The 26,780-nt window shown below is 38.0% G+C and overlaps 1 protein-coding gene across 1 annotated transcript in view; it reads left to right on the forward strand.

Moving 5' to 3' along the window:
• The window catches only part of NAALADL2 (N-acetylated alpha-linked acidic dipeptidase like 2), a 1,061,651-nt gene that overhangs the window by 965,391 nt on the left and 69,480 nt on the right, over positions 1–26,780 (forward strand). Inside the window, exon 13 of the mRNA XM_033429498.2 lies at positions 26,405–26,603. Within this exon, the coding sequence (XP_033285389.1) occupies positions 26,405–26,603 (199 nt within the window). The remainder of the gene's footprint in view (positions 1–26,404; positions 26,604–26,780) is intronic.

Below are 26,780 nucleotides of genomic sequence, written 5' to 3' on the forward strand. Positions count from 1 at the left end.
GTTTTCCCAGCATCACTTATTGAAGAGGCTGTCTTTTCTCCATTGTATATTCTTGCCTCCTTTATTAAAATAAGATGACTATATGTCTGTAGGTTTATCTCCGGGCTTTCTGTCCTGTTCCATTGATCTGTATTTCTGTTTGTGTGCCAGTACCACTGTCTTGATTACTGTAGCTTTGTAGTATAGTCTAAAGTCAGGGAGCCTGATTCCACCAGCTCCGTTTTTTTCTTTTTCCTCAAGATTGCTTTAGCTATTCGGGTTCTTTTGTGTTTCCATACAAATTGTGAAATTTTTTGTTCTATTTCTGTGAAAAATTCCAGTGGTAGTTTGATTGGGATTGCATTGAATCTGTAGATTGCTTTGGGTAGTAGTCATTTTCACAATGTTGATTCTTCCAATCCAAGAACATGGTATATCTCTCCATCTATTTGTATCATCTTTAATTTCTTTCATCAGTGTCTTATAATTTTCTGCATACAGGTCTTTTGTCTCCTTAGGTAGGTTTATTCCTAGATATTTTTTTCTTTTTGTTGCAATGGTAAATGGGAGTGTTTTTTAATTTCACTTTCAGATTTTTCATCATTAGTGTATAGGAATGCTAGAGATTTCTGTGCATTAATTTTGTTTCCTGCTACTTTACCAAATTCATTGATTAGCTCTAGTAATTTTCTGGTAGCATATTTAGGATTCTCTACGTATAGTATCATGTCATCTGCAAACAGTGAGAGGTTTACTTCTTCTTTTCCAATGTGGATTCCTTTAATTTCTTTCTCTTCTCTGATTGCTGTGGCTAAAACTTCCAAAACTATGTTGAATAATAATGCTGAGAGTGGGCAAACTTGTCTTTTTCCTCATCTTATTGGAAATGGTTTCAGTTTTTCACCATTGAGGATGATGTTGGCTGTGTGTTTGTCATATATGGCCTTTATTATGTTGAGAAAAGTTCCCTCTATGCCTACTTTTTGGAGGGTTTTTTTTATCATAAATTGGTGTTGAATTTTCTCAAAAGCTTTCTCTGCATCTATTAAGATGATCATATGGTTTTTCTCCTTCAATTTGTTAATATGGTGTATCACACTGATTGATTTGCATATATTGAAGAATCCTTGCATTTCTGGGATAAAGCCCACTTGATCATGGTGTATGATCCCTTTAATGTGCTGTTGGATTCTGTTTGCTAGTATTTTGTTGAGGATTTTTGAATCTATGTTCATCAGTTATTTTGGCCTGTAGTTTTCTTTCTTTGTGACATCTTTTTCTTGTTTTGGTATAAGGGTGATGGTGACCTCATAGAATGATTTTGGGAGTGTTCCTCCCTCTACTACATTTTGTAAGAGTTTGAGAAGGAAAGCTGTTAGCTTTTCTCTAAATGTTTGATAGAATTCACCTGTGAAGCCATCTGGTCCTGGGCTTTTGTTTGTTCAAAGATTTTTAATCACAGTTTCAATTTCAGTGCATGTGATTGCCCTGTTCATATTTTCTGTTTCTTCCTGGTTCAGTCTCAGAAGGTTGTACATTCTGAGAATTTGTCCATTTCTTCCAGGTTGTCCATTTTATTGGCATGTAGTTGCTTGTAGTAATCGTTCATGATCCTTTGTATTTCTGCAGTGTCAGTTGTTACTTCTCTTTTTTCATTTCTTATTCTACTGATTTGAGTCTTCGCCCTTTTTTTCTTGATGAGTCTGGCTAGTGGTTTATCAATTTTGTTTATCTTCTCAACGAACCAGCTTTCAGTTTTATTGATCCTAGCTGTCGTTTCCTTCATTTATTTCTGATCTGATCTCTATGATTTCATTCCTTCTGCTAACTTTGGGGTTTTTTTGTTCTGCTTTCTCTAATTCCTTTAGGTGTAAGATTAGGTTGTTTATTTGAGATGTTTCTTGTTTCTTGAGGTAGGATTGTATTGCTATAAACTTCCCTATTAAAACTGTTTTTGCTTCATCCCATAGTTTTGGGTCCTCGTGATTTCATTGTCATTGGTTTCTACGTATTTTTTGATTACCTCTTTGAATTCTTCAGTGATCTCTTGGTTATTTAGTAGTGTATTGTTTAGCCTCAGGTGTTTTTATTTTTCTCAAATTTTTCCTGTAATTGATATCTAGTCTCATAACATTGTGGTTGGAAAAGATACTTGATGTGATTTCAATTTTCTTAAATTTAGCGAGGCTTGATTTGTGACCCAAAATATAATCTGTCCTGGAGAATGTTCCATGAGCACTTGAGAAGGAAGTGTATTCTGTTGTCTTTGGATGGAATGTCCTATAAATATCTATTAATTCATCTTGTTTAATGTATCATTTAAAGCTTGTGTTTCCTTATTTATTTTCATTTTGGATGATCTGTCCATTGGTGAAAATAGGGTGTTAAAGTTCCCTACTGTGATTTTGTTACTGTCGATTTCCCCTTTTATGGCTGTTAGCATTTGCCTTATGTATTGAGGTGCTCCTATGTTGGGTGCATAAATATTTAAAATTGTTATATCTTCTTCTTGGATTGATCCCTTGATCATTATGTAGTGTGTTTCTTTGTCTCTTGTAATCATCTTTATTTTAAAGTCTATTTTTTCTGATACGAGAATTGCTATTCCAGCTTTCTTTTGATTTTCATTTGCATGGAATATCTCTTTGCATCCCCTCACTTTCACTCTGTATGTGTCCCTAAGTCTGAAGTGGGTCTCTTCTAGACAGCATATATACGGGTCTTGTTTTTGTGTCCATTCAGCCAGTCTGTGTCTTTTGGTGGGAGCATTTAATCCATTTACATTTACGGTAATTATTGATATGTGTGTTCCTATTACCATTTTCTTAATTGTTTTGTGTTTGTTACTATAGTTGTTTTCCTTCTCTTGTGCTTCCTGCCTAGAAAAGTTCCTTTAGCATTTTTTGTAAAGCTGGTTTGGTGGTGCTGAATTCTCATAGCTTTTGCTTGTCTGTAAAGGTTTTAATTTGTCCGTCGTATCTGAATGAGATCCTTGATGGGTTGTAATATTCGTTGTAGGTTTTTTTCATCACTTTAAATATGTACTGACACTCCCTCCTGGCTTGCAGAGCTTCTGCTGAATGATCAGCTGTTAACCTTATGGGGATTCCCTTGTATGTTATTTGTTGCTTTTCCCTTGCTGCTTTTAATATTTTTTGTTTGTATTTAATTTTTGATAGTTTGATTAATATGTGTCTTGGAGTGTTTCTCCTTGGATTTATCCTGTGTGGGACTCTCTGCTCTTCCTGGAGGTGATTGACTATTTCCTTTCCCATATTAGGGAAGTTTTCAACTATAATCTCTTCAAAATTTTCTCAGTACCTTTTTTTTCTCTTCTGCTTCTGGGACCCCTGTATTTCGAATGTTGGTGGATTTAATATTGTCCTGGAGGTCTCTGAGACTGTCTTCATTTTTTTTCATTCTTTTTCTTTATTCTGCTCTGAGGTAATTATTTCCACTATTTTAACTCCCAGGTCACGTATCTTTTCTTTTGCCTCAGTTATTTTGCTATTGATTCCTTGAAGAGAATTTTTAATTTCATTTATTGTGTTGTTCATCACTGTTTGTTTGCTCTTTAGTTCTTTTAGATCCTTGTTAAACATTTCTTGTATTTTCTCCATTCTATTTCCAAGATTTTGGATCATCTTGACTATCATTACTATGAATTCTTTTTCAGGTAGACTGCCTATTTCCTCTTCGTTTGGTCTGGTGGGTTTTTACGTTGCTCCTTCATCTGCTGTGTTTCTCTGTCTTCTCATTTCACTTAACTTACTGTGTTTGTGGTTTCCTTTTTGCAGGCTGCAGGTTCATAGTTCCCATTGTTTTTGGTGTCTGCCCCCAGTGGGTAAGGTTGGTTCAGTGGGTTGTGTAGGTTTCCACCAGAACACAGATGGATAAGGCTGGATCTTGTCTTTCTGGTGGGCAGGACCGCCTCCTGTGGTGTGTTTTTGTGTGTCTGTGAATTTATTATGATTTTAGGCAGCCTCTCTGCAAATGGGTGGTGTTGTGTTCCTGTCTTGCTAGTTGTTTGGCATAGGGTGTCCAGCACTTTAGCTTACTGGTCGTTGAGTGGAGCTGGGTCTTAGCATTGAGATGGAGATCTCTGAGAAAACTTTCTCCGTTTTGTATTGTGTGGGGTCAGGAGATCTCTGATCGACCAATGTCCTGAATTCGGCTCTCCTACCTCAGAGGCCCAGGCCTGATACCTAGCCGGAGCACCGAGACCCTTGTCAACCACATGGCTCAGAAGAAAAGGGAGAAAGAAAGAGAGAAAGGGGGGGGAGGGAGGGAGGGAGGGAGGAAGGAAGAAAGAAAAAGAAAAGAAAGAAAGAAAGGAAGGAAGGAGAGAAAAGAAAGAAAGAGAAAGAAAAGACAGAATAAAATAAAGTTATTAAAATAAAAATGTAATATGAAAGAAAGAGAGCAACCAAACCAAAAAACAAATCCACTAATGATAACAAGTGCTAAAAACTATACTTAAAAAAAAAAAAAAAAGACAGAACCCTAGGACAAATGGGGTAAAAGGAAATATATACAGGCAAAATCACACAAAAGAAGCATACACACTCACAAAAGGAGAACAGGAAAAAATATATATATATATATAAGGAAAAGAGCAACCAAATCAATAAAAAATCTACCAGTAATAATAAGCTGTAAATACTAAACTAAGATAAACATCAAACCAAAAACAAGTTAGATGCAGAAAGCAAAGCCCAAGTCTACATTTGCTCCCCAAGTCCTCTGCCTCAATTTTGGGATTATTTGTTGTCTATTCAGGTATTCCACAGATTCAGGGTACATCAATTTGTTTGTGGAGATTTAATCCACTGCTCCTGAGGCTGCATGCAGAAATTTGCATTTCTCTTCTTTGTTTGCACAGATCCTGTGGTTCAGCTTTAGATTTGGCCCCACCTCTGTGTGTAGGTCGCCTGAGGGTGTCTGTTCCCCTCCCAGACAGGAGGGGGTTAAAGTAGCAGCTGATTATGGGGCACTGGCTCACTCCGGCCAGGGGGAGATAGGGATATAGAATGCCAGGCGAGCCTATGGTGGCAGAAGCTGGCTTGACATTGCACCAGCCTGAGGCGTGGTGTGTTTTCTCCCAGGGAAGTTGTCCCTGCATCACTGGACCCTGGCAGTTGTGGGCTTCGTAGGCTCCCGGGAGGGGAGGTGTGGATAGTGACCTGTGCTTGCATATAGGCTTCTTGGTGGCTGCAGCAGCTGCCTTAGCATCTCATGCCCGTCTCTGGTGTCCGCGCTGATAGCCGCGTCTCTCACCTGTCTCTGGAGCTTGTTTAGGTGGTGCTCTGAATCCCCTCTCCTCACACACCCCAAAATAATTGTCTCTTGTCTCTTAGGCAGTTCCAGACTTTTTCCCAGACTCCCTTCTGGCTAGCTGTGGCGCACTAACCCCCTCAGGCTGAGTTCACGCAGCCAACCTCAGTCCTTTCCCTAGGATCTGACCTCCAAAGCCCAAGTCTCAGCTCCCAGCCCCGCCTGCCCCGGTGGATAAGCGGACAAGCCTCTCGGGCTGGTGAGTGCTGTTTGGCACGCATCCTCTGTTAGGGAATCTCTCCGCTTTGACCTCCGCACCCCTGTTGCTGCGCTCTCCTCCATGGCTCCAAAGCTTCCCCGCCACCCACCTGCTGTCTCCGCCAGTGAAGGGGCTTCCTAGTGTGTGGAAACTTTCCCTCCTTCACAGCTCCCTCCCAGTAGTGCAGGTCCCGTGCCCATTCTTTTGTCTCTTTTTTTTTTTCTTTTGCCCTACCCAGGTATGTGGGCAGTTTCTTGCATTTTGGGAAGTCTGAGGTCTTCTGCCAGCATTCAGTAGGTGTTCTGTAGGAGCTGTTCCTCATGTACATGTATTTTTGATGTATTTGTGGGGAGAAAGGTGATCTCCACGTCTTACTCCTCCGCCATCTTGAAGCTATTGCATTGTGAATTTTTTTTTCCTCTAAGTATAGTTTTCAGATAAATCCCTGTGCCCATGGCAGGATAGCGCTACAATCCATTGAACTATGAGTGTTGCCTCACTGGCAACACTTAACAAAGTCAGGTTTTTTTTAAAAGATACTTTTAATCATGGCTTGTAATAGAGCATAAAGTACCCTTTCCCTCATGTTGATTAATTGTATTAAAACCTTTCCTTTTTCAGTTTCTTGGTTTAGCCAAAACATAATTAAACTCACATGTGTTATTAAATATAAAACTCCAGCTTTCTGCCTCAGGAAGAGAGGGATAAAAAATAAACCACATTTTAGTTTAATTCATTTAAGAAAGCTTGGGACTTCCCTGGTGGCACAGTGCTTAAGAACCCTCCTATCAATGCAGGGGACACGGGTTCGAGCCCTGGTCCAGGAAGACCCCACGTGCCATGGAGCAACTAAGGCTGTGTGCCACAACTACTGAGCCTGTGCTCTAGAGCCCGTGAGCCACAACTACTGAGCCCACATGCCACAACTACTGAAGCCTGTGCACCCAGAGCCCATGCTACACAACAAACACAAGTCACTGCAATGAGAAGCCCACCCACCACAACGAAGAGTAGCCCCCGCTTGCTGCAACTAGACAAAGCCCGTGCACAGCAATGAAGCCCCAACACAGACAAAAAAATATAAATAAATTATTTTTTTAAGTCCTTATCTTAAAAAAAAAAAAGAAAGAAAGCTTGTGCTCATTCTTCCAAAGCAGCCAATAACCAGATCATGTAGTTGCAAACATAATACAGTGGCAGCATCTGGAAGCCATAATAGAGCCCCTGGTTCAATTTCTGTGCTAGGCAGACAGACACTGTTGGGAGAACCCATTCTATGCAATATATTGAGAGTCTTGCTAGATTTCCACTTGCCTTGGCTACCTAGATCACTGGATAATATTTAGAATACAAGATAATCTTTAGAATGTGTTACCTATGTTTTTAAAAGTGGCCAACCTGATTCTCGTAAACATGCTACTTTGGCATCTTTGCAAAAAGGATTTCTATTGTATTTAGTTTGGACATGATTATCCACTGTCTTCTGGCATACTGCATTTTTAAAATAATATCTTTTTATTTATGCATTGTAGAATCAATGTTAGATTATTTGAATATCAGCAGTGTACTAGCTCCCACACTTCTTTCTCTACCTGCCTTTTTGTTTAACTTCTTTAAATAATCAGCTGAGATGATTCATTGTGATTCAGCATAAAGAACAGAAAATGTAGGATAATAAAGGACTGCTGTTTCCCCTGACTGTAATCATATTGGCAATTTCTTTTCTTCTCTTTAGTGATGCCACAAGATATGTTCAAGATGACATTAAGTAACATTCATTTTCCCCCCAAAATAATCTTCTATTCTGCTTTTAACCGCTGTGTTATGCAGAACATAAATCATACTTTTTCTTGTCACTATAAATCAGTGAAATCTAAGCTGTGATTGTGCAATTGTTAGCACCTTTAAAACTGTGATAAGCTCATCCATAGATGAGGTACTGTGAAATACTATTAAAGTAAAAGGCTATGTCTGTCTGATATAAAAATATAGTTTTAAGAGTATGACCAGTACATTTCACTCTTAATTTAAAATGAAATTGAGTGGGTTTTTAAAAATACAGCCACAGAAGAAAAACAAAGGATAGAAATAAACTAAAACATTTTGAAGTATAAACCTCTGAAGAGAGGCCACAGTAGTAGGCAGTAAAATCATTATTTAAAATAAGACAGTTATAAATTTGTTCAGGAGATTGTAGAACAGTCATAAAACACACAGGTTTCTGCCAAGCAGAAACTCAGCAAGATATGAAGTGCTTCAGGTTGAGGTAGTTTGTGCCAGTCCCAGACACTAGCAGGTTAGAACATGCGTAGGTTCAAGGGGTGTAGTCAGCACTGTAGTTACTGATCATACCCAGAAGCCTCAGAGGGCTTGTGGATAGGATGTGTGTTAAATAACTTTGAGCTTCTGATCTGTTGGAGGGTGTTTTAGGATCCTATATCAAGGGTCCTCAAAAAGAACATGTTTTCTGAGAAGCACCTTGTCATTTTAGGGGTCACTCCCCAAAGCCCCAGGTAATCTGCTAAGTGCCTTACATTCACTGTGACATTACTCTAACACCATGAGCTGAGTTGAGAATTAAGATCAATATAGAGATTAAAAAATGGGCTCAGAGAGAGTCTGAGTCTTACTTGGTTGTATACGTTTAAGTGGTAGATTTAGGGCTTGAATATAGGTCCATCAGATTCCAAGGCCCCTGCCCTTCATGCTACCCCACCCTGCCTTCTGACTGGGGAGAACAGTGCAGGGTGGAGGTTGGCTAGAAGGCAGGAGATTCCCTGAGTAGCAGGGATCTGTTTCCTCCAGTACATTTTAGAGCCTCTTCTGAACTGGCTTGCCTAGATCTCAATATCCACTGACTGGTAATTCCTCCTTCCTTCCTTCCCTCCTCCCTCCCTAACTCCTTCCTTCTTCCTCTTCACTTAATATTATTACTGCTTGTAATACCCAGCTCTGTCCTCTCTATAGCAAGCTAGAAAAATGGAAGTGTTTAAGCTGGATGTGGATTCATCCTCTAGAAGGGTGAGCGAGGACTGAGGGAAAGGAAGAGAAGACTAATCAGTATTGTTTCCAGATGGAATACCCTACCTCAACTGCTTTAATATAGATAAGTTACAGAACTTTTAAGAGTTCCATTAGAGATGGCCTTGATTTCTGCGTAGCTCCATGATCTCTCAAGTTTCACTTCTTCCCTGGGGTCTAATTAGAATATTGGTATATACAATGATCTGTTCCTTCATCCTCATGAGCATTTATTTCACTTCATACTTATTTATTCCCTGGTTTTGGGCTATTTCTAACTAGATTAGGAATTTATTAAGACTGGAGATTTAATCTTTTACGTCTTTCTTACAGAATGAGTACTTATCGAACAACACACAAAACAGGACTCGATAAATACTTATGGAGAATACATTTGTATTTTCCATAGAGATGGAGAAAAAAAGGCAAACTGTTGCCGTTTGAAATTTAGAAGTACATTTCAATTGTCTCTTAAATAATATCAAGATAATTTCACTAGGTAGTCTCAATAATTTTGTATTGTATTAAGGTTGCTATTCAATATTTATCACAAATCATTATGTTCTGCTATGCTATAAAAAGTTACTAATGGTTGGCTTTTCACCACGAACAAAGATATAAAAGGATCATTTTAAAGGTAGGCTAATTCTTTTTTTTTTAATTGAAGTACAGTTGATTTACAATGTTGTGTTAATTACTGCTGTACAGCACAGTGACTCAAGTTATACATATATATACATTCTTTTTCATATTCTTTTCCATTATGGTTTATCACAGGGTATTGAATATAGTTCCCTGTGCTATACAGAAGGACATTGTTGTTTATCCATTCTATATACACCAGTTTGCATCTGCTAATCCCAAACTCTGAATCCAACCTTCTCACACACCCCTCCCCGCTGGCAACCACCAGTCTATTCTCTATGCCTGTGATCCTGTTTCTGATTCATAGATAGGTTCATTTGTGTCATATTTTAGATTCCACATATAAGTGATATCATATGGTATTTGTCTTTCTCTTTCTGATTTACTTCACTTAATATGATAATCTCTAGTTGTATCCATGTTGCTGCAAATGGAATTATTTCATTTTTTATAGCTGAGTAGTATTCCATTGTATATATGTACCACTTATTTATCCATTCATCTGTCGATGGACATTTAGGTTGTTTCAGTGTCTCAGCTATTGTGAATAGTGCTGCTATGAAAATAGGGGTGCATGTATTTTTTTTGAATTATAGTTTTGTCTGGGTATATGCCCTGGAGTGGGATTGCTGGATCATATGGTAATTCTATTTTTAGTTTTCTGAGGAACTGACATAATGTGTTCCACAGTGGATGCACCAAGTTACATTCCCAACAACAGTGCAATAGTGTTCCCTTTTCTCCACACTCTCTCCAGAATTTATTTGTAGACATGTTAATGTTGGCCATTCTGACCAGTGTGAGGTGATACCTCATTGTAGTTTTGATTTACATTTCTCTAATGATTAGCGATGATGGGCATCTTTTCATGTGCCTATTGACCATCTGTATTTCTTCTTTGGAGAAATGTCTCTTTAGGTCTACTGCCCATTTTTTGATTGGGCTGGGGTTTTTGGTTGTTGTTGAGTTGTCTGAGCTGTTTGTGTAATTTGGAAATTAAGTCCTTGTAAGTCGCATTGTTTGCAGATATTTTCTCCCATTCTGAGGATGTCTTTTCATTTTGTTTATGGTTTCCTTTGCTGTGCAAAAGTTTGTAAGTTTGATTAGGTCCCATTTGTTCATTTTTGTTTTTATTTTTATTGCATTGGGAGACTGACCTAAGAAAATATTGGTACAATTTATGTCAGAGAATGTTTTGCCTCTGTTCTCTTCTAGGAGCTTTATGGTGTCGTGTCTTATGTACATAAGTCCTTAAGTCATTTTGAGTTTATTTTTTTCTTTGGTGAGAGGGGTGTGTTCTAACTTCATTGATTTACACGTAGCTGTCAAACTTTCCCAACACCACTTGCTGAAGGGACTGTCTTTTTTCCATTGTATATTGTTGCCTCCTTTGTCAAAGACTAGTTGACCATAGGTGTATGGGTTTGTTTCTGGGCTCTGTATTCTGTTCCATTGATCCGTATATCTGTTTTTGTGCCAATACCATGCTGTTTTGATTACTCTAGCCTTGTACTATTGTCTGAAGTCTGGGAGAGTTATGCCTCCTGCTTTGTTCTTTTTTTTTCAGCACTGCTTGGCAATTCTGGCTCTTTTATGGTTCCTTATGAATTTTAGGATTATTTGTTCTAGTTCTCTGAAAAATGTCATGGGTAATTTGATAGAGAATGTGTTAAATCTGTAGAATGCTTTGGGTAGTATGGCCATTTTAACAATATTAATTCTTCCAATCCAAGTGCATGGGATTTCTTTCCACTTCTTTGAATCATCTTCAGTTTCCTTTTTTAATGTTTTATAGTTTAATGTTTTATATATAGCATATAATTCTTTCACCTCCTTGGTGAGGCTTATTCCTAAGTATTTTATTTTGGGTCTTACAATTTTAAAAGGTATTTTTTTACATCCCCTTTCTAATATTTCATTGTTGGTGTAAAGAAATGCAACCAATTTCTGTATGTTAATCTTGTATCCTGCTACCTTGCTGAATTTGTTTATCAGTTCCAGTAGTTTTTGTGTAGAGTCTTTAGGGTTTTCTATATAGAGTATCATATCATCTGCATATAGTGACAAGTTTACCTCTTTGCTTCCAATTTGGATACCTTTTTCTTTTTCTTGTCTGATTGTAGTGGCTAGGACTTCCAACACTATGTTGAATAGAAGAGGTGAAAGTGGGCATCCTTGTCTTGTTCCAAATTTTAGTGGGAAGGCTTTGAGCTTTTCACCATTGAGTATCATATTGGCTATGGGTTTGTCATAAATAGCTTTTACTATCTTGAAATACATTCCCTCTATACCCACTTTGGTAAGAGTTTACCATCCTTGTGAAGTTGTGATGAATCCCACTTGGTCTTGGTATATGATCTTTTTTATGTGTTGTTTGATCTGGTTTGCTAATATTTTGTTAAGCATTTTTGCCTGTATATTCATTAAAGATAATGGCCTGCAATTTTCATTTTTGGTGGTGTCTTTGTCTGGTTTTGGAATCAGGGTGATGGTGGCTTCCTAGAATGACTTGGGAGTGTTCCATCCTTTCCACTCTTTTGGAAGAGTTTAAGAAGGATCAGTATAAGTTCTTCTTTGGACGTTGGGTAGAATTTGTCTATGAAGCCATCTGTTCCTGGACTTTTGTATGTAGGGAGTTTTTAAATTATAGATTCTATTTCACTTCTACTGATTAGTCTGTTCAAATTATCTATTTCTTCTTGACTCGGTTTTTGTGGGCTGCATGCTTCCAGAAACTTGTCCATTTCCTCTAGGTTGTCAAATTTGTTGACATGTAATTGTTCATAGTATTCCCTTATGGTTATTTGTATTTCTGCAATATCAGTTGTTATGTCTCCTTTTTCATTTCTTATGTTGTTTGTTTGGGTCCTCTCTCTTTTTTTTTTTTTGGTGAGCCAGGCCAGAGGTTGTCAATCTTGTTTATCCTTACAAAGAAGCAGCTCTTGGTTTTATTGATTTTTTTAAATTATTTTTTAAATCTCTATTTATTTCCTCTCTGATCTTTATTATTTCCTTCTTTCTGCTGACTTTAGGTTTTGTTTATTCTTCTTTTTCTAATTCTTTTAAGTGTTAGGTTAGGTTTTGTGAGATTTTTCTTGTTTTTAGAGGAAGGCCTATATCACTATAAACTTCCAAGAATGCTTTTTATGCATCCCATAGATTTTGTATGGTTGAGTTTTCATTGTTTTTTTAACAACTTTATTGGAGTATAAATGCTTTACAATGGTGTGTTACTTTCTACTTTATAACAAAGTGAATCAGTTATACATATACATATGTCCGCATATCTTTTCCCTCTTGCATCTTCCTCACTCACACCCTCCCTATCCCACCCCTCTAGGTGGTCACAAAGCACCGAGCTGATCTCCCTGTGCTATGCAACTGCTTCCCACTAGCTATCTGTTTTACATTTCATAGTGTACATATGTCCATGCCACTCTCTCACTTTGTCCCAGCTTACCCTTAACCTTCCCCGTATCCTCAAGTCCATTCTCTAGTAGGTCTGCACCTTTATTCCCATCTTGCCCATGGTTCTTCATGACCATTTTTTTTTTTAAGATTCCATATATATGTGTTAGCATGCGGTATTTGTTTTTCTCTTTCTGCCTTACTTCACTCTGCATGACAGTCTCTATGTCCATCCACCTCACTACAAATAACTCAGTTTCATTCCTTTTTATAGCTAAGTATTATTCCATTGAATATATGTGCCACTTCGGTTGCTTGCATGTCCTGGCTATTGTAAATAGAGCTGCAGTGAATATTTTGGTACATGACTCTTTTTGAATTATGGTTTTCTCAGGGTATATGCCCAGTAGTGGGATTGCTGGGTCATATGATAATTCTATTTTTACTTTTTTAAGAAACGTCCATACTGTTCTCCATAGTGGCTGTATCAATTTACATTCCCACCAACAGTGCAAGAGGGTTCCCTTTTCTCCACACCCTCTCTAGCATTTATTGTTTCTAGATTTTTTGATGATGGTCACGCTGACCGGTGTGAGACGATATCTCATTGTAGTTTTGATTTGCATTTCTCTAATGATTACTGATGTTGAGCCTTCTTTCATGTGTTTGTTGGCAATCTGTATATCTTCTTTGGAGAAATGTCAATTTAGGTCTTCTGCCCATTTTTGGATTGGGTTGTTTAATTTTTTGATATTGAGCTGCATGAGCTGCTTGTAAATTTTGGAGATTAATCCTTTGTCAGTTGCTTCATTTGCAAATATTTTCTCCCATTCTGAGGGTTGTCTTTTGGTCTTGTTTATGGTTTCCTTTCTTGTGCAAAAGGTTTGAAGTTTCATTAGGTCCCATTTGTTTATTTTTGTTTTTATTTCCATTTCTCTGGGAGGTGGGTCAAAAAGGATGTTGCTGTGATTTATGTCAAAGAGTGTTCTGCCTATGTTTTCCTCTAAGAGTTTGATAGTTTCTGGCCTTACATTTAGGTCTTTAATCCATTTTGAGCTTATTTTTGTGTATGGTGTTAGAGTGTTCTAATTTCATTCTTTTACATGTAGCTGTCCAATTTTCCAAGCACCACTTACTGAAGAGGCTGTCTTTTCTCCACTGTATATTGTTGCCTCCTTTATGAAAGATAAGGTGACCATATGTGGGTGTGTTTATCTCTGGGCTTTCTATCCTGTTCCATTGATCTATCTTTCCGTTTTTGTGCCAGTACCATACTGTCTTGATTACTGTAGCTTTGTAGTATAGTCTGAAGTCAGGGAGGCTGATTCCTCCAGCTCTGCTTTTCGTTCTCAAGATTGCTCTGGCTATTTGGGGTCTTTTGTGTTTCCATACAAATTGTGAAATTTTTTGTTCTAGTTCTGTGAAAAATGCGAGTGGTAGTTTGATAGGGATTGCATTGAATCTGTAGATTGCTTTGGGTAGTATATTCGTTTTCACAATATTGATTCTTGCAATCCAAGAACACGGTATATCTCTCCATTTATTTGTATCATTAATTTCTTATATCAGTGTCTTATAATTTTCTTCATACAGGTTTTTGTCTCTTTAGGTAGGTTTATACCTAGATATTTTATTCTATTTGTTGCAACGGTAAATAGGAGTGTTTTTAAATTTCACTTTCAGATTTCTCATCACTAGTATATTGGAATGCAAGAGATTTCTGTGCATTAATTTTGTTTCCTGCTACTTTACCAAATTCATTGATTAACTCTAGGAGTTTTCTGGTAGCATCTTTAGGATTCTCTATGTATAGTATCATGTCATCTAAAAATACTGACAGCTTTACTTCTTCTTTTCCAATTTGGAATCCTTTTATTTCTTTTTCTTCTTTGGTTGCTGTGGCTAAAACTTCCAAAACTATGTTGAATAATAGTGGTGAGAGTGGGCAACCTTGTCTTGTTCCTGATCTTAGTGGAAATGGTTTCAGTTTTTCACCATTGAGGACAATGTTGGCTGTGGGTTTGTCATATATGGCCTTTATTATGTTGAGGAAAGTTCCCTCTATGCCTACTTTCTGGAGGGTTTTTAACATAAATGGGTATTGAATTTTGTCAAAAGCTTTCTCTGCATCTATTGAGATGATCATATGGTTTTTCTCCTTCAATTTGTTAATATGGTGTATCATGTTGATTGATTTGCATATATTGAAGAATCCTTACATTCCTGGGATAAACCCCACTTGATCATAGTGTATGATCCTTTTAATGTGCCGTTGGATTCTGTTTGCTAGCATTTTGTTGAGGATGTTTGCATCTATGTTCATCAGTTATTTTGGCCTGTAGTTTTCTTTCTTTGTGACATCTTTGTCTGCTTTTGGTATAAGGGTGATGGTGGCCTCGTAGAATGAGTTTGAGAGTGTTCCTCCCTCTGCTACATTTTGGAAGAGTTTGAGAAGGATAGGTGTTAGCTCTTCTCTAAATGTTTGGTAAAATTCGCCTGTGAAGCCATCTTGTCCTGGGCTTTTGTTTGTTGGAAGATTTTTAATCACAGTTTCAATTTCAGTGCTTGTGACTGGTCTGTTCATATTTTCTATTTCTTCCTGGTTCAGTCTCAGAAGGTTGTGAATTTCTAAGACTTTGTCCATTTATTCCAGGTTGTCCATTTTATTGGCATACAGTTGCTTGTAGTAATCTCTCATGATCCTTGGTAGTTCTGCAGTGACAGTTGTTACTTCTCCTTTTTCATTTCTAATTCTATTGATTTGAGTCTTCTCCCTTTTTTTCTTCATAAGTCTGGCTAATGGTTTATCAATTTTGTTTATCTTCTCAAAGAACCAGCTTTTAGTTTTATTGATCCTAGCTATCATTTCCTTCATTTCTTTTTCATTTATTTCTGATCTAATCTTTATGATTTATTTCCTTCTGCTGACTTTGGGGTTTTTTGTTCTTCTTTCTCTAACTGCTTTTGGTGTAAGGTTAGGTTGTTTATTTGAGATATTTCTTGTTTTTTAAGGTAGGATTGTATTCCTATAAACTTACCTCTTAGAACTGCTTTTGCTGCAACCCATAGGTTTTGGGTCATCGTGTATTCATTTTCATTTTTTTCTAGGTATTTTTTGATTTCCTCTTTGATTTATTCAGTGATCTCTTGGTTATTAATTAGTGTGTGGTTTAGCCTCCATGTGTTTGTATTTCTTACAGATTTTTTTCCTGTAAATGATATCTAGTCTCATAGCATTGTGGTCGGAAAATATATTTGATAAGATTTCAATTTTCTTAAATTTACCAAGGCTTTATTTGTGACCCAAGATATGATCTATCCTAGAGAATGTTCCATGAGCACTTGAGAAGAATGTGTATTCTGTTGTTTTTGGATGGAATGTTCTATAAATATCAATTAAGTCCATCTTGTTTAATGTATCATTTAAAGTTTGTGTTTCCTTATTTATTTTCATTTTGGATGATCTGTCCATTGGTGAGAGTGGGGTGTTAAAGTCCCCTACTATTATTGTGTTACTGTCGATTTCCCCTTTTATGGCTGTTAGTATCTGCTTTATGTATTGAGGTGCTCCTATGTTGGGTGCATAAATATTTACAATTGTTATATCTTCTTCTTGGATTGATCCCTTGATCATTATTTAGTGTCCTTTGTCTCTTGTAATAGTCTTTGTGTTAAAGTCTATTTTTTTCTGATATGAGAATTGCTACTCCTGCTTTCTTCTGATTTTCATTTGCATGGAATATCTTTTTGCATCCCCTCACTTTCAGTCTGTATGTGTCCCTAGGTCTGAAGTGGATCTCTCGTAGACAGCATATATATGGGTCTTGTTTTTGTATCCATTCAGCCAATATATATATCTTATGATGGGAGCATTTAATCCATTTACATTTAAGGTAATTATCAATATGTATGTTCCTATTTCCATTTTCTTGTTTTGGGTTTATTATTGTAGGTCTTTCCCTTCTCTTGTGTTTTCTGCCTAGAGAAGTTCCTTTAGCATTTGTTGTAAATCTGGTTTGGTGGTGCTGAATTCTCTTAGCTTTTGCTTGTCTGTAAAGCTTTTGATTTCTCCATCAGATCTGAAAGAGATCCTTGGCTGGGTAGAGTAATGTTGGTTGTAGGTTTTACTCCTTCATCACTTTAAATACATGCTGCCACTCCATTCTGGCTTGCAGTTTCTGCTGAAAGATCAGCTGTTAACCTTATCAGGATTCCCTTATGTGTTATTTTTCCCTTGCTTCTTTTAATATTTGTTCTTTGTATTTAATTTTTGATAGTTTGATTAATATGTGTCTTGTCCTTGAATTTATCCTGTATGGGACTCTCTGTGCTTCCTGGACTTGATTAACTATTTCCTTTCCCATATTAGGGAAGTTTTCAACTATAATCCTTCAAATATTTTCTCAGTCCCTTCTTTTTCTTTTCTTCTTCTGGGACCCCTATAATTCGAATGTTGGTGCATTTAATGTTGTCCCAGTGGTCTCTGAGGCTGTCCTCAATCCTTTTAATTCTTTGTTCCTTATTCTGTTCTGCAGTAGTTATTTCCACTATTTTATCTTCCAGGTCACTTATCTGTTATTCTGCCTCAGTTATTCTGCTATTGATCCCTTCTAGAGAATATTTAATTTCATTAATTGTATTGTTCATCACTGTGTTTTTGCTCTTTAGTTCTTCTAGGTCCTTTTTAAATGTTTCTTGTATTTTCTCCATTCTAGTTCCAAGATTTTGGATCATCTTTACTATCATTATTCTGAATTCTTTTTCAGGTAGACTGCCTATTTCCTCTTCATTTGTTAAGTCTGGTGGGTTTTTGCCTTGCTCCTTCAACTGCTGTGTGTTTCTCTGTCTTCTCATTTTGCTTATCTTACTGTGTTTGGGGTCTCCTTCTTGCAGGCTGCAGGTTCTTAGTTCCCGTTGTTTTTGGTCTGTCCCCAGTGGCTAAGGTTGGTTCAGTGGGTTGTGTAGGCTTCCTGGTGGAGGGGACTAGTGCCTGTGTTCTGGTGGATGAAGCTGGATCTTTTCTTTCTGGTGGGCAGGACTGCATCTGGTGGTGTGTTTTAAGGTGTCTGTGGCCTTATTATGATTTTAGGCAGCCTCTGTGCTAATGGATAGGCTTGTGTTCCTGTCTTGCTAGTTGTTTGGAATAGGGTGTCCAGCACTGTAGCTTGCTGGTCGTTGAGTGGAGCTGTGTCTACACTTTGAGATGGAGAGCTCTGGGAGATTTTTGCCGTTTGATATTACATGGAGCTGGGAGGTCTCTTGTGGTCCAGTGTCCTGAACTTGGCTCTTGCAACTCAGAGGCACAGCCCTGATGCCTGGTTGGAGCACCAAGAGCCTGTCCTCCACACAGCTTAAAATAAAAGGGAGGAAAAAGAAAGAAGGAAAGAAGATAAAATAAAATAAAATAAAGTAAAATAAAGTTATTAAAATAAAAAGTAAAAAATAATTAAGAAAAAAGTTTTTTAAAATAATTAAAAAAAGAACAGACAGAACCCTAGGACAAATGGTAAAAGCAAAGCTATATAGACAAAATCACACACAGAAGCATACACATACACACTTAGAAAAAGAGAAAAAGGGGGAAAAAATGTATATATATCATTGCTCCCAAAGTCCACCTCCTCAATATGGGATGATTCGTTGTCTATTCAGGTACTCTACAGATGCAGGGTACATCAAGTTGATTGTGGACATTTAATACACTGCTCCTGAGGCTGCCGGGAGAGATTTCCCTTTCTCTTCTTTGTTCGCACAGCTCCCAGCGTTCAGCTTTGGATTTGGACCCGCCTCTGCATGTAGGTCACCTGAGGGTGTCTGTTCTTCACTCTAACAAGATGGGGTTAAGGAAGCAGCTGATTCGGGGTCTCTGGCTCACTCAGGCCGGGGGGAGGGAGGGGTACGGATGCGGGGTGATCATGCGGTGGTAGAGACCGGCGTGACGTTACACCAGCCTGAGCCGCACCATGTGTTCTCCCAGGGAAGTTGTCCCTGAATCACAGGACCCTGACAGTGGCGGGCTGCACAGGCTCCCAGGAGGGGAGTTGTGGATAGTGACCTGTGCTTGCACACAGGCTTCTTGGTGGCTGCAGCAGCAGCCTTAGCATCTCATGCCCTTCTCTGGGGTCCGCTCTGATAGCTGTGGCTCGCGCCCGTCTCTGGAGCTCCTTTAAGCAGCGCTCTTTATCCCCTCTCCTTGCGCACCTGGAAACAAAGAGGCAAGGAGAAGTCTCTTGCCTCTTTGGCAGCTCCAGACTTTTTCCCAGACTCCCTCCCAGCTAGCTGTGGCTCACTAGCCCCCTCCAGGCTGTGTTCGCACAGCCAACCCCAGTCCTCTCCCTGGGATCCGACCTCTGAAGCCCGAGCCTCAGCTTCCATCCCCCGCCCGCCCCGGTGGATGAGCAGACAAGCCTCTCGGGCTGGTGAGCGCTGGTCAGCACCGATCCTCTGTGTGGGAATCTCTCTGCTTTGCCCTCTGAACCCCCATTGTTGTGCTCTCCTCTACGGCTCCGAAGCTTCCCCCCTCCGCCATCTGCAGTCTCCGCCCACGAACAGGCTTCCTAGTGTGTGGAAACCTTTCCTCCTTCACAGCTCCCTCCCACTGGTGCAGGTCCCATCCCTATTCTTTTGTCTCTACATTTTCTTTTTTCTTTTGCCCTACCCAGGTACATGGGGAGTTTCTTGCGTTTTGGGAGGTCTGAGGTCTTCTGCCAGTGTTCAGTAGGTGTTCTTTAGGAGTTGTTCCACATGTAGATGTATTTCTGATGTATTTGTGGGGACGAAGGTGATCTCCACATCTCACTCTTCTGCCATCTTGAAGCTCCTCTCCTCATTGTCTTTTGTCTCAAGGTATTTTTAGATTTCCTCTTTGAGTTCATCATTGACCCTTTTTTAATTTTTTTTGTAGCATGTTATTTAGTCTCCATGTAATAGTTTTTGTCTTGTTTCTTTTTCTGTGGTTAATTTCTAGTTTCATGCTGTTGTGGTCAGAAAAGATGCTTGAGATAATTTCTATACTTTTAAATTTGTTGAGGCTTATTTGATTCCCTAGTATGTGGTCAGTCCTAGAAAATGTTCCATGTGTACTTGAAAAGAATGTGTATTCTGGGGTTTTCTTTGCATGTAATGTCCTGAAAATATCAATTACATCTATCTGTTCTGCTGTATCATTTAGGATCTTTGTTGCCTTCTTGATTCTCTGTCTGCAACTATTATTGTATTCCTGTCAATTCCTCCCTTTATGTCTGTTAGTATTTCTTTTATGTATTTGGGTGCTCCTATATTAGGTGCATATATATTGACAAGTGTAAAATTCTCTTCTTGTATTGATGCTTTTATTATTATATAGTGTCCTTTATTTTTCTTTACGGCCTTTGTTTTAAAGTCTATTTTGTCTGATGTGAGTATTGTGACCCCCACTTTCTTGTTATTTCTGTTTGCACGAAATATCTTTTTCCACACCCTCACTTTCAATTTATGTGTCTCCTTTGCCCTAAAGTGGGTCTCTCGTAGGCATCATACAGTAGGCTCTTATTCTTTTATCCAGTCTGCCACTCTGTGTCTTTTGATTGGAACATTTAGTCCATTGACATTTAAGGTAATTATTGATAGTTATGTACCTATTGTCATTTTAAACCTTGTTTTCCCATTGATTTTATATTTCTTCTTTGTCCTTTTCTTTTTCCTTTTGTGGTTTGATGATTTTCTTTTTTATTATACTTATATTCTCTTCCTTTTGGTTTTAGCCAATCTGTTGTATGTTTTTGATTTGTGGTTGCCCTGTTTTTCAAGTATGTTATCCCCTTCCTTTATCTACTTGCCTTAGACAAGTAGTCATACTGGCTCAAACACATTCTAGGAAAAAACATCTACATATTCTTACTCTCCTCCCCCACATTTTATGATTTTGTTGTCCTCTTTTACATCTTCATGTTAATCTTTTTTGCTTTTCATTGTTGTTATCATTTTCACAGAAAATTTTTAAATTTTTTTTAATCTGTGTACTGGCATATTTAAGTGATTTATTTTCCAGTTGTAATTTTCTCTTTCCTATAGATTCTTACTTCTTTTGTATTTAGAGAAGTCCTTTCAATATTTCCTTTAGGATAGGTTTAGTATTGCTGTATTGTTTTAGTTTTTGCTTGTCTGAGAAATTCTTTCTCTCTCCCTCTATTCAAAATGATAATCTTGCTGGATAGACTATACTAGGTTGCAGAGTTTTCCCTTTTAGGACTTTGAATATATCTTACCATTCCCTTCTGACCTGCAACATTTCTGAGGAGAAATCAGCTGACAGCCTTATGGGGGTTCCCTTGTAATTAACTCTTTGTTTTGCTCTTGCTCCCTTTAGAATCCTCTCTTTATATTTAACTTTTGCCATTTTTAATATAATATGTTTTGGTGTAGGTCTGTTTGGGTTTATCTTGCTTGGGATTCTCTGTGCTTCCTGTACTTGGATATCTGTTTCCTTCTTTAGGTTTGGGGAGTTTTCAACCATAATTTCTTTAAATACATTTTCAATCCCCTTTTCTCTTTCTTCCCCTTCTGGAATCCCTATTTTGTTTGTTTGGCATGCTTTATATTATCCCATAGGTCTCTTATATTGCTTTCTCTTTTTTTCTTTAATTTGGCTTTCTGTCTTCTGTACTGATTGGATGATTTCCATTATTCTATCTTCCAGGTCACTTTTTTGTTCTTCTGCATTATTCATTCTGCTATTCATTGCCTTTAGCTCAGCTTTCATCTCTGCAAATGAGTTTTCTAATTTTTCTTGGTTCCTCTTTATAATTTCTAGCTCCTTTTTACAATACTCTGTATTTTTGTCTAGGCTTTCTTAATTCCTTCAGTATTTTCATTGTCTCCTTTTTGAAATTGGTGTCTATTAGACTGAAGAGTTCTGTTTCATTTGTTCTTTCAGAGGAATACTCTTGGTCTTTTAACTGGGCGTGGTTCCTCTGTTTCTTCATTTTACTTGTATTTCTCTTACTCTGTGAGTTTAGGAGAAACAATTATCTACTGTGATCTTGAAGGGCTATTTACATTTGGGGGCACCCCTGTGTAGCTTGTGTGGGTTTAGTATATTTGGTGTGAAGACTGTTTTTAATATGGATACGTGTCGCCTTTTTCCTCAGCATGTACTGGTCATTATCCCCTTGATAAGGGTGTGCAGATGTGGTGACTGGTGCCTGGTCTTGGGATTCTCAGTGGTGGTGGTTCAGGCATGCCCCTGGAGCACACGATGGGAGTGGAGGCAGCTTGCAACCACTCCTGGGGTCTGCAAGGTTGGCAGCAGTGGCTCATGAACATTCCTGGGGTCTGAGGGGGAGGCGCAGGGGCCCACGACCACTCCTCGTGTTTGGGCAAGTGGCAGTGGCATCTCACGACAGCCCCTGAAGCCCATGCAGGCAGTGTCCTGCCCTCTGCGAGCATGTGCACAGGGGAAAAGGCTATAATCTGTGCCCAGCTCCTCCCCTCGCGCACCCCCCAAACAATGATGACTGGTCTCTAAGCAGCCCAGGCTTCCTCCGAGTACACCCCCAACACAGTTGCACTAGATTCCAGCCCCCTTAGTCTATCTCCACACAACCAACCCCAGTCCTCTCCCCAGTTCTGATCCCTGAAGCCCAAGTTCCAGCCCCCAGCCCCCACCAGCACTGGTGGACATGCATCAGGCTGGGGAGTGCAGGGTGGCAGCAATGACCACCTGTGCAGTTCTCCCTCAGCTCTGGCTACCACAAACCAACTGCTATGCTCTCCTCTGAGGCTCTAAAGCTCACCTTCTGTCCCGGCTGATCTCCCTGCCAGTGAGGAGACTTCCCCTGGTGCAGAAACCTTTCCTCTTTCACACCTCCCTCCCAGGGGCTCAAGTCCTGACCCAATTCCTTTCTCACTGTCCTTTTTTCTTTTTTCCTACCCAGTTACATGGAGATTTTCTTGATCTTTCAGCAGTCTGAGGTCTTCTGTCAGCATCCTGTAGATATTCTGTTAGAATTGTTCCACATGTAGATGTATTTTTGATGTATTTGTGGGAGGTGAGCTTCACATCCTACTACTATTCCATCATCTTGTTCATTCCCTAGTTCTTTTACCCTTTATATTACCCCTTTCCTTGTTCTTCAGAGGTTTGAGATGCCAGCGCACGGAAAAACTGCCTCCAGATTCACAGGCACTGCAAAATAAAATTGGAAATCTTCATTAAAGTGTATATGGGGAGAAGTGTGATACAGTTGTGGGGGGCCATTATTTGGGGGAAGTGATAAGAAATAATGTCTCTGAGAATAAAATCGTTAGTAAAGCCATTACAGTATTTTTTGTATGCCTTTAGCAAATGAGTTGGTACTAATTTGTGTTTAGTTTACGTGCTCTGATAATGGTAGCTTGTGTTTATATAGTGATTTAAATGCTTAGAAAGTAAAATGACCATTTTCCCCTAGGAAGCTACAGAACATCAGTATTATGTACTCTGTTCAAGTCCACATTGATAATGACTAAGTAAACCAGGCTCTTATGGTTTTGGATAACAAGTCCTTGGTCTTTAGACTCCATGTACTATGTATAACTTCAAGATAATTGTATTTACCCTCTTTGAGAGAAATCTCTATCTCCCAGTTGATGTTCTTTGGTCAAATGGACTTATTATTCATTAAAACTGAACTGTTAAGAGCCTCAATTAGTTCTCTGTTTTCTGACATTCACTGTGCCTTAAATAATGTTTTGCATATTCTTAGTTTGGGGGGGGTATTATTGATAGGACATATTTTAATTCAGTTTAGTTTAATATAACCTATCATTACCCTAAAATACCTTCCTTTAATTTTTTTTTTCCTTTTGACTGCAGCTAGTATTGATATTTAGCAAGAAAGTAAAGGAAATAACATTTGTTGATGCTCATCATGAACTAAACGTCTCCCTGAGTGATTTTTTAGGTGTAATTTAATATAATAATGTATCCCAAATAAAACATTATCTTATAATTCAACATATACTCGATAAGATATTTAGTAAATGGCTACCGTATATCAGGTATTGTGCTAGGATACGGAGATAAAAAGAGAAAACATACTTTCTGATCTTATGGGGTTCTTTTCAGTCAAGGAAAGGAGAGATAAGGCTAAAAATATTGCAGATGCTATGATGTTATGATCACAGTACATAATTCACACATTCACTCAGTAAATGATTTGCCAGGCATAGTTTTATGTGCTGGGGAAATGGTGGTGAATGAAACAAACAAAAGTCTCTTCCCTCACAGAGCTGACATTCTAGTAGTTATCCTAAGGATCACAAAGGGACAATCATTTGGGTCATGGAAATGGCTATTAGGAATCTTTGGAACATCAGTTATATATCAAAATGATTGTGTGAACATTAGAAGTAAAGCTACTTTTCAATCTGTAACCTCATATCCTTGAAGTAATGCATAGGGTATGCTGTGGTGGCAGGTTTCCATTATCAGGATCCTTTCTGGACCCAGCCAGTTCCTAAAGCTGTCAATTTTGTCCACCCACACCATCATGAAAGATAAATTCATTTAAAGCTAAATAAGGTAATGGTACAATTTGTCTCACTTGATTTAGTGGTAATGTCTTCAATTCTGTAGTGTATGTTAGATCTGAAGAGATTTTTCTTTTTTAAATGGAAGACACTTAAGGATGTTGAACTTGCTTTTTCCATTGTTCAGTCTTTCAATTCTAGTGTCATCCAAATGTGCCTTATCCATCTTATTCTTTCCTTGTGCAAAAAGATATTTTCTGTAAGTTTTCCATATATTAAATTTGGTTAACCATAGTAAGATAAACCATATTTTCATAAAATGTCATTATTATTATCATTTAAGAGGCTAGATTTTCTCAATGAGCAGAAATACCGCTGCTTGCACCCTCAAGTTTTGTTGTGAAATCAAACAAAATTACTAATGAAAACATCAAAATACCAAAACCCTGTGAACTCCTACATTGATTTTATTCATTTTGTTAATTTCAGTGAACAGAGCACTACAAAGAAGGCTGTCTCTTTGCAGCCCTCATAAAAACCATTTATTTATTTACATAGTTTTCATTTTTATTGTATTTTTTCTAAAAATATGTTATTGAATCTACTTTGTTTATTCAGTAAACAGTAAACAATTATTGAGTGTCAGAACTATGCTGGGATATAATGAAACTGACATATAAAATCATCCCCATCAAATGAAGGTGACAGAAAATAAAGATCCCTATATGAAAGGTTAGTAATTCTATGACAGACATATTTTATACCACAGTTATAATTCTAAACTAGTTTTCATTTTCTTAGCACATAACCTCTCTACAGTGCTTCTTAAACTTTAAGATGTAAGGAATAATCTGAGTAGTATGTTGAATTTGTGATTCCTGGATCCTAGAGAAATTCAGCATGTTTGGGAATCTGCATTTTCACAAAGACCAGGTGTTTTGGGAGTTGGTGATCCTTACCCTTAGACTTCATTTAAAGAAAGAGTTCCTTTGTGACGTTTCCCTTTTGCCAAAACTTTCCTAAGTGAAGGTCCCATAAGGCCTCTTTTCAATCCTCCACCTGTTTATCTTAATGCCATGCTCTCAGGATTTCCAGCTGAGATTTACCAGGTCCGTGTGCATATCATTACCTTGACTTGAAGTAATCCTCCCTAGTGTAGTGCTGACCTTGTTGGAGTCAGTTGTACCTAGTCTGAGAATGACACCACTGACTGTCGCCTCATCCAAAGACTGCATCTAATGGTGCAGCTATCTGGAAGACGATGATGATGGAAGGCCCCCTCGTGATATGATAAAAGAATGCTTTTTAAACAAGGTATTAAGTTTGAACACCAGCTAGGAACTGCCTAACTGTAGGGGAGTACTTTACAAATATTAATCATTTAACTCTCATTAACAAATTTATAAAGCAGGTGCTATTATTATGTTCATTTCACAGATAAGGACACTAAGGCTCAGTAACTCTCCCAACATCACACAGCTACTAAGTGTTAGAGCAGGGATTTGAACTCAAGTCATCTGGCTCCAGGATCTGGTGGCTGTAATTAATATCAAATGCAGCCCTTTCCCTTAGTCAAAGGAACATCCTGTGATCCTTTTGCTACCACCATTCGTATCAGAATGACTTACAGTAAGTTACATAAACAGAAGGAAAAAATAAAAGAACAAACAAAAATCATCTCAAAAGGAAAACAAAACAATATAAACATTATATAGGATAGTTTTTAGTGTATTTTCAAATCAAAGGTATATTTCAACTTCAAATTACAGGAACACTCTACAAAGTAAAAAGAGCCTAGTAGACACATAACGATATAGGGTAACATATCTCATGTTCTCAGAAGGGAAGATAACAATTTATTTTACAATTTTTTTTTCTTGAAATACAGGATACTCCATTAAGAGCATGAATTTTTGAGTCAGAAAGATAAGGCTTCTAATTCTTACCTGTCATTTACTTGCTTGATGATCTGTGGCAGTTTGCTTACCTTAATTAATTCTCAGCTTCTATGAAATGGACATGCCAATACAGGGTTGGGTGAATATTAAATAAGATAATTATGTGAAGGGCTTGACAGTGCCGGGAATATTGCAGTCTCTCAACAATCAGTTCCTATTTACTGGTATTATTATTATTAGCAGTAATTAGTAGTAGTAGTAAATAAATTTAATACTTTTAGTAGAATATATTTAGCCAGAATATTTTTGGTGGAAGGATTGTAAAAGTAGTATTGATGGTGAATCTTCCTTTTGACATCATGACTATAAAATGTTTACTTTGTGCCCTTGAGATTCTGTCTTCTGAGATTGGCCCATTTATCTTTACCAGGTGATCAACCCAACACATCTCAACTGCTAGCCCTGGCCTCACGCCTGCGGGAGAGCGCTGAACTCTTTCAATCAGATGAGATGCGTCCTGCTAATGACCCCAAGGAAAGAGCGCCCATCCGTGTGCGGATGCTGAATGAGATTCTCCAAGACATGGAGAAGAGCTTCCTGGTGCAGCGGGCACCTCCAGGGTTTTACAGGTAGGATGTGTGCTCAAAATTTGTATTTTTATGCCTCTCAATGAAATATTTGTGTTTAATGTTCAGAATGTGTACCTTCTGTGAACATAACGCTATTTTTTAATGTGAAGAAATCATTATATCTACAATTTTTTTAACAAATTTATTTATTTATTTATTTATTTATGGTGGCATTGG

This window comes from Orcinus orca, chromosome 5, assembly GCF_937001465.1.
Source record: "Orcinus orca chromosome 5, mOrcOrc1.1, whole genome shotgun sequence".
Taxonomy (NCBI): domain Eukaryota; kingdom Metazoa; phylum Chordata; class Mammalia; order Artiodactyla; family Delphinidae; genus Orcinus; species Orcinus orca.